This window comes from Cynara cardunculus, assembly GCF_001531365.2.
Source record: "Cynara cardunculus var. scolymus isolate 2C chromosome LG 13, CcrdV1, whole genome shotgun sequence".
Lineage (NCBI taxonomy): Eukaryota > Viridiplantae > Streptophyta > Magnoliopsida > Asterales > Asteraceae > Cynara > Cynara cardunculus.
The window spans coordinates 10,824,263-10,832,092 of NC_037540.1; the positions used below are offsets into that span (position 1 = coordinate 10,824,263).

Genomic DNA, 7,830 nt, shown 5'->3' on the forward strand with positions numbered 1-7,830 from the left:
TAAAGTGTTTTTTAAGAGTCGATTCAAATAAAAATGCTAAATATCGTGGAAAATAAATAAGAAAATAATATTATAAGAAAAATTCATATGTGAATAATTGAAAAAATCAATTTGACATGCATATATAATTTCATAAGAATAAAATATAATGTCAGTTTAAATAGATTAAATGTTTTAGTAATATAATTAATGATAAAATTGTTAAAATAAATGATTTAGTTTTTTAAAAATTCTCTATTTTAAAAGGGAAAGGTCTAAAAAAACCCAATGGACTTTAGTGTTTGGAATGAATAAGTCATTGGACAATTTTTTGGAACAAATAAGTACTTGGACATTTCAAAACATGTTTAATAACTCAATGAACTTTCTAAAACTTGTTAGATACATCTTTATGACCTATACAACCGGTTAATTTGGTAAAATAATGGAAAAAGTCTGAAAAAAAAGTCAATAAACTTTCATATTTGAACGTTTAAGCCTCTAAACATTTTTTGAGTCAAAAGAGTACTTAGATCTATAAAAATAAGCAAATATACCAAAAAATTACTTACAATTACGAAAAAAATACTTACATTTAAAAAAGATTATTGATAAAATTTATTTTAATTAAAAATAAATATATTCTCTCAGTGATTTTGCAAACTAAAAAAAATATTTAAAAATGATTACTGATTAAATCTAATTTAATTTAAAACAAAATGTATCCCGTATGTGATTTTTCAAATTAAAAAAGAAAGATTTAAAATGATTACTAATTAAATTTATTTTAATTTCTGTATATTTGTTTTTTATAGTCAAATGGTGTTACCGTTTGAAAAAAATTTCCTATATTTTTTTTTCTTATGGCCAAATGGTGCACCGTTTAAAAAAAATTATGGGTTCGTCCCTGACACATCTCTTATACGTATAAGATTAAATCGAGCGATAAACAATATTTCTAGGAAACTAAATATCGAAGACACATACTTATTTAAAATAAACCGATTATGTATTTATGATATTTAATAATATGATTAAACTTAAAAAAAATAAAAAATAAAGAGATTTAACCATTAAATTTAGTGTATACATATTCATGATGTAATTAAATTTTGATAATCCAAAAACAAAGATTAAAAAAAAGAATTATTTGATAACATGGCAAATTACTTTTCCTATTTCCTCCTCCTCCTCTTCACGACGGTGGCACTCACCACCACCAATCTCCGCCGCCTCTCCGCCACAGGCTCACTGTCACCTGCACCTTCTCCATCGACTCGACCCCAACTCCCGGTCTCTGCTCTACCCATTTCACCACCCTCACCGCCGCCGCCACCACCGGAGTACATCCAGCAAGAACAACTCAAGAATATAATCGACGCCCTCATCGGCGCCGGAGACTTCGCAGCGTGGGCAAACATTCTGTTCAATCCCAACACTAATTCATCTATCCCTACAACAGCAACCGCTGCACTCATCCCAACCACCGCCACCATGTTCGTCCCTGGCAACGACGCTCTAACCCACCTCTCCGCCACCGCCACCGGCGCCTACAATTTCGATCCCTTCATCATCCCTTACCACATCCTCCCACAACGCCTAACATTCTCGGAGCTCCAACTCTTTAAAACCCAAACTCGACTCCCTACACTGTTGCCTTCAAAAACCGTCATAATCACCAACAATACCGCTGCCAATTTCACCATTGATGATTCCTTAATCGAACAACCAGATATTTACCTCACCGCCGCCGTCTGCGTCCATGGTATCGCCACCATCCTCGATTACACGGTCTACGGTGATGCTGATTCAACTCCGCCCAGTAATTCCCTTCCGCCACCACCATTGCCGACGCCCGACACAACTCTCACTCCTCCGCCGGAACTTGTAAGAAGTCCATGCGGTTTTGTTTCAGGCGCTGATTTCTTCGTACTTTTGTTACTAATTTTTGCTTGTATATCCAATCGGTAGAAACCCTTTTTCAATTTTCTTTAATTTCAAGATTGTATTCGTTCAATTCTTGTCAAGAACTGAAAAAAAGTTTGAAATCTCCGGTACTGCTTGTGCATGTGTTTCTTTAATTTCATGATGTCAAAGAGTCGTTGATCAAGCCCCACTTATGATCTCATTAAGCAGATTCTATGTTTGTGACAAAGACTTTAGTTCAGTTGAGACAACACTTGGATGGTGCACGATTATATTGAATTTCAGCACTAAAAGAATTGCTTAGTGGGAAAAGAGGTGGATTATTGTACTATTAGGTACTTCTATTTTACTGTTAGTTGCACAATAGTACTTAAGTCAGACGTGCTTATAAACACTTGAAATAGGAAATCTTGACTTGTTGGGGTGTGCTTAATTCATAAAGAAAATGTATCACCACTCATGAGAAGTATAACCCTTGCAAGAGTAATGGGATTTAATTACCAAGCTTCTTTGGTTCTTTGATCACTAACAAACTGCCTTTAGCATAGAACTTAAAGAGCATCAAATGCGACTACTTGATTCTACAATAAAATCCAATGAAGGCGAAATGAAAAACAGAAGCTGCCCCCTTGGACCATCACTCCATTAGCAGAACTAAACCAGCGTTTAAGAGTGGCACCCGAAGATCCTCTGTTAAGAATGATAATCCCATCCGAAGAGCTTATTTCCCTGATGAACAATTGGATAGATGGGTTGAGATTTTGGATGAAGACGGAAATTCACAAATGTTGGTTGGCTTCCCCAGTTAAAGGTACATAAAAGATCCTCTGTTTAGTTACTTCTATGGTATGCATGCTAGATGTTTATAAAAATGCCATAGTGAAAAATGTGTGATTTGTTATGCATTCTACATTTTATTGGTGTTCTCAATGGGATTTATTCAACCAAGTTATCTTCCAAGGAGGACCGAGTTGTATCGCTATGGGTGATGCTAGATCAATGAAACTTGAAATCTTTTTGTATGGATGCAGTTATATTACTCATTAGTACATTAAGCCAAATCTGAAATTTTGAGGATATGGTGTATAACAACAAGAAGATTCAACTTGAGCATCTTGTGAAAGAAACCATGCATATGTTGCATGTTTATAAATCCATTCAACCTTTTTATTTTTGCAATAGGTTGGTAATATGTTTGTGCCAAATCTTTTCCTTCTTTATTCAGCTAGAGAAGGCAAATATATATACATCCCAAGGTCAAAGACCGGCAGCAACTAGGATACCTCAAAGGAAAATGTACAAGTTGTGGCTAGAAACAAGGAAGGGAAAACAATCTAAAAGAATAATTACCAGAAAACATAGCACGAGTCTGAATATAACACCAACCAAAAAGGAAACATAAAGATACAGAATACAGAAAGGAGATCTTCGCTTCAACAGTTAGCAAGTGGCTCACTACTGGTCCTACAATATAACCATATCCCCTTTGACCGATCAAAATATATCATTGTCAACTTTAAATATTCTGTACTTCACGCCATGACAAAAAGGTGGAAACTGCATGTATGATCTAGAGGGCTTAATTTATTTCTGTTTACAGTTATAAAGAGCTTTGTTGCAAGTTCCAGAAGAATTCTAGAAGAATTCTTATTCTCAGATCTAGTCTACTATAAAGATGTAAGCTTTAGATCACCTTTGTACCTTTTTGGTCATAACATCTCTTTATCTATTTTTAACAGTGCATTTTATCAGATTTATGACAGAGGACAGCATATAGCATCATCTTCCTAAGAAATTGGTGCCAAGGTAGACCGATTTTTAAAGGGTTGGGAGATGGGTTGATCATTTGATAGATGGTTCAGTGTAGCCAATTTAAATGGACTGGGTGTATGTGAAACACTAGAGAGCCCAAGACCACCATTCCGTCCTGCTGAAAAGAACAATGGAACCAAGTCCTGTTCTCGCACTAGGGAAGTCGGTTCTAGGTACAAATCACCAACATTAACGCGTTGCCCTTCTCCAAACACAACAGAAGTTACAACAATGTTGTCAGCTATTTCAAATAGAGTTGTTTCTGCAGAAAGAAGGCGTATGTTCCCAAGGGTTTTCTCAAGTGATTCACGCTTCTGCTCCATTCCGGCTCATGAGGTGGCTGTTGAGATTTCCCAGAGTCCCTTTTTGGTTAAGTATTTACGTTTCTGATGGAAATCTCATACTTCTACAGGATGGGGAGATGTTCGATTAATAATGCATCATTCAAATACCAATGTAAGTTCCATTCAAGCTTCATCATTAATCTTTTGCCATGGATATGCTATGATCATTCTTAAAAACTAAATAAATTTATGACTTATTATATTTTGTACAGAGATGAGCAAAAGATTATGCTCAGACACCGACACCAGCAAAATGTTTTACTTCATCAGTCCACATAAGAATCAACTAATCCATAGATATCTAAAACCACCGGTTGGCATTAGTTTTCCCATTTGCATCTTGTTTATTTTATAAGTCATCTTTTGACACATGATTACAGTTAATTACTTCTATATGTGCAAAACTATATCATTGTTGAAACATGATCACTGAATAATTACCATAAGCTAACGTTTTAATAAGCCACAACACTTGAAGGATATCCTTGTTTATCCTTCTACAATAGTAAAGTAAACCATGGGTGAAAAAAATCCCATAAATGAGTATCAGCTCTTCTGATCTTTTTTTTGAAGTATATAATATTTATATACCGCAAATACAACAAATAAACTCAAACACCCTCCTCACCTTGGTGAGGTTTGAACCCCTGATCTCTTAGGAGGCCAAGGATTACGATATCGCTAGGCCAAAGGCCCTTTGGTAACTCTTCTGATCTTGTTGTGTCTGAAACGATGATATTTATTCTTTTGCACAAGACATGGTTATATTTATTTGTTCACATTGTTACACTGTTGAAGAGACTTAATTTTGAAAGAACTAACCTTATTTTAAATTTTACTGCGAAGTAGCATAGCCCGTTTTGACTTCTGTTTAAAGTCAAAAGAAAACAGATGAATGATGGGTTTTCCATCATTAAGAGAGAATATAAGAATCTTAAAAACAGAGGATATTAATAAAAGAATAGTTAGGGAAGATTAATAAAAGAGGTTTCCTTGTGGGGTTTCATTTGTTTATCGTTAATTAAACAATGGTTTAGCCTTTATGTTTCAGATGTATGTGGTAGGGGGAATTGCAGGATTTTCAACATCGACAAGGATGACATTGGCAGAGATGATGCTAATATTATGCCCAATCATTCCGGATGATGCTTTGCATCCTCTGTATTACCGCGACTGCTGGCACAGAGTTAGCCGATGCTTATTCCCCGGATATCGTCATTGCTTCTTCTCCGGGAAAAGAAGTTCACGACTCGTGGGCCTTTTACCTCCACGCAGCATTGCTCCGTCAGGCTTACCCATTGCGGAAAATTCCCCACTGCTGCCTCCCATAGGAGTATGGGCCGTGTCTTAGTCCTAGTGTGGCTGATCATCCTCTCGGACCAGCTACTGATCATCTCCTTGGTAAACTATTACCTCACCAACTAGCTAATCAGACACGAGCCCCTCCTCGGGCGGATTCCTCCTTTTGCTTCTCAGCCTACGGGGTATTAGCAGCTGTTTCCAGCTGTTGTTTCCCTCCCAAGGGCAGGTTCTTACATGTTACTCACCCGTTCGCCACTGGAAACACCACTTCCCGTCCGACTTGCATGTGTTAAGCATGCCGCCAGCGTTCATCCCGGGCTAGGATCGAACTCTCCATGAGATTCATAGTTGCATTACTTATAGCTTCCTTGTTCGTAGACTATGCGGATTCAAAATTGTCTTTCATTCCAAGGCCTAACTTGTATCCATGCGCTTCATATTCGTCTGGAGTTCACTCCCAGAAATATAGCCATCCCTGCCCCGTCACGTCAATCCCACGAGCCTCTTAGGGAGGGAATGATGAAAACAATATGGAGGAAATCGACTGGAAAAGGAAAAGATAAGTGATATGATTATCCTTCTCCTATTAGGCCTACACCATTTTGTTTTCCATATGTTTTCTTCTTTCTATATTAGTGCTCTTTTCAAGTTATACTAGCATTTCCCCAATATTTACTTGGGGTTCTACATTACAGTTATATATGAGTACATTAAAAGTAAGCATAAGTATACTGGGTTGGGTCCCGGTGAGAAGGGTAAGAAGGGATCTCCACCCTTGGATCAATGCTCGTTATAAGCGCAATTCATGGGATGGGGGTGAGATTAAAAGTGATCAAGGGTCCAGATCCCTTCTTATGTTTCTCATCTTAACTCCTATTCTCACACGATCCTTCGTCTAACTATTCTTTGGTTTATTTTGTAATGGTATTGTATAACCATATTATATTGTCATTGCAGATCCTGAACTATAGCCACCTGATCTAAGGCCAAAGCTACCTTGACCCTGTAAAAAGCCACCTGGTCTGTAAGGTTGCCAGCTCAACACAGTACAAGGTCAAAGAAGCCTGCAACATTCAGTTAAATGTTGCCTTAATCTATATGTTGTAAAAAGAATCTGAAACTTTTGTCAAGATTTCTCTGTTCACTTGTATCGAACCTCAACTTTTTTCATTTGTTACGTAACATTTTCAGCAGCAAACTGGTGATTTAGGTACTGTTTTTGTATGAAGATATTTTAGTAGGTTTGATTTAGGTGCTATTTTTGTTCTCTGCAGCTAACTGGTGAAACTTCAGGAGAAGTGAAAGAACTGGCTGATACGCAGCAGCAGAGATGGCTATGCATCGAGATGCTTTTATTGCTTTGTCAGGTTGGTTCATATTCCTTCACGAAAATTCCTTATTGTTGCATATTTATGCAATGATTATGTTTTTTGGTTCATATTCTTGAGGAATGGTGTCCTGTTATTAGTATGTGAATCAAATCAAGAGCACACTAAAACTATGGTAGAAAGGATTGAATGTTTGTTAATTTTAGGAAATTTTCATTCAACTCCATGTTAGGATCAAGTTCTATGTCAAAATTTGAGGGGTCTGGGGTTGGGGGTGGGGGTGGGATGTATGCAGACCTCTACTCCAAACAGTAGAAGGGTTGCATCTGTGAAGACCCTGGCCTTGGAAAAATTGACCCGAGAGTTTCAGAAAGATTGCAATATTGGGTTGGGTTGGGTTGGGTTGGGTTAGTAAGTCGTGGTCTTCCGATTGTTGCAGTATCAGATTTTGTTCATGTATAGGAGTTGTCTATAAAACCCACAGTTGTGACCCTGATGGAGATTTGCAAACAGAAGTTCATATAGATGCTCGGTGTTACCTTTTTTAGATTGTCTTGATTGCTTTTCTCTTAGCTGCAAGTCTTGGAGGTTCCATATGTTAAAAGTGCTAGACCTGAATGTTGCATGTATCAAAATCTTTGCATATAGAGATTGACATCTCTTGTAAATGCTGAAGAAAGTCTTGCTTGAAAAAAGCAGCAGGTGCTGATTCTTGGACTGCTTTCATTGACGCATTTTGGCTTTGCTATTGTGAAGCAACTCACCTGCTCGGAAAAGCAACCGGTCCTGATTACTTTTGTTCCGAAAAACAAGAACCTGGATTACCTGGTTGGTTGGAGAGGTTTGAACCCTTTACCTTTGGTGAGGTTTGAACCCCTTACTGAGACCAAAGACTACGATATTGTTAGGTCAAAAGGCCCTTTGATCATCTTTTAATTATTGTATTTATTAGGGAAAAGTATTATTTATATGAACCAATTCCTATTTCATACGACATTATCTTGGCATATCTAAAATCAAAAGCATGTATTAAGCATGTAACACCCCCATTCCGAAGGAAGGGAGGTTACTTCAAAACGTAACGGAGCGCTATATAAAACCTCCAAAATATAGTCTCCAATACAAAATAAAATCTTCCA

The 7,830-nt window shown here is 37.1% G+C and overlaps 1 protein-coding gene and 1 long non-coding RNA gene across 2 annotated transcripts; both read left to right on the forward strand.

Moving 5' to 3' along the window:
- Window positions 1–1,137: 1,137 nt before the first annotated feature.
- Window positions 1,138–5,050, forward strand: LOC112524756 (FAS1 domain-containing protein SELMODRAFT_448915-like). The gene is made up of 3 exons (XM_025134713.1): window positions 1,138–1,866; window positions 3,645–4,053; window positions 4,130–5,050. Exons 1-2 carry the CDS (start codon window positions 1,138–1,140, stop codon window positions 3,663–3,665), a joined length of 750 nt encoding a protein of 249 aa, XP_024990481.1. The 3' UTR covers window positions 3,666–4,053; window positions 4,130–5,050.
- A 1,220-nt stretch (window positions 5,051–6,270) lies between these two features.
- Window positions 6,271–7,518, forward strand: LOC112526089. The gene is made up of 2 exons (XR_003070474.1): window positions 6,271–6,730; window positions 7,391–7,518. It is a non-coding gene; the product is annotated as an uncharacterized LOC112526089 (long non-coding RNA).
- Window positions 7,519–7,830: the final 312 nt, after the last annotated feature.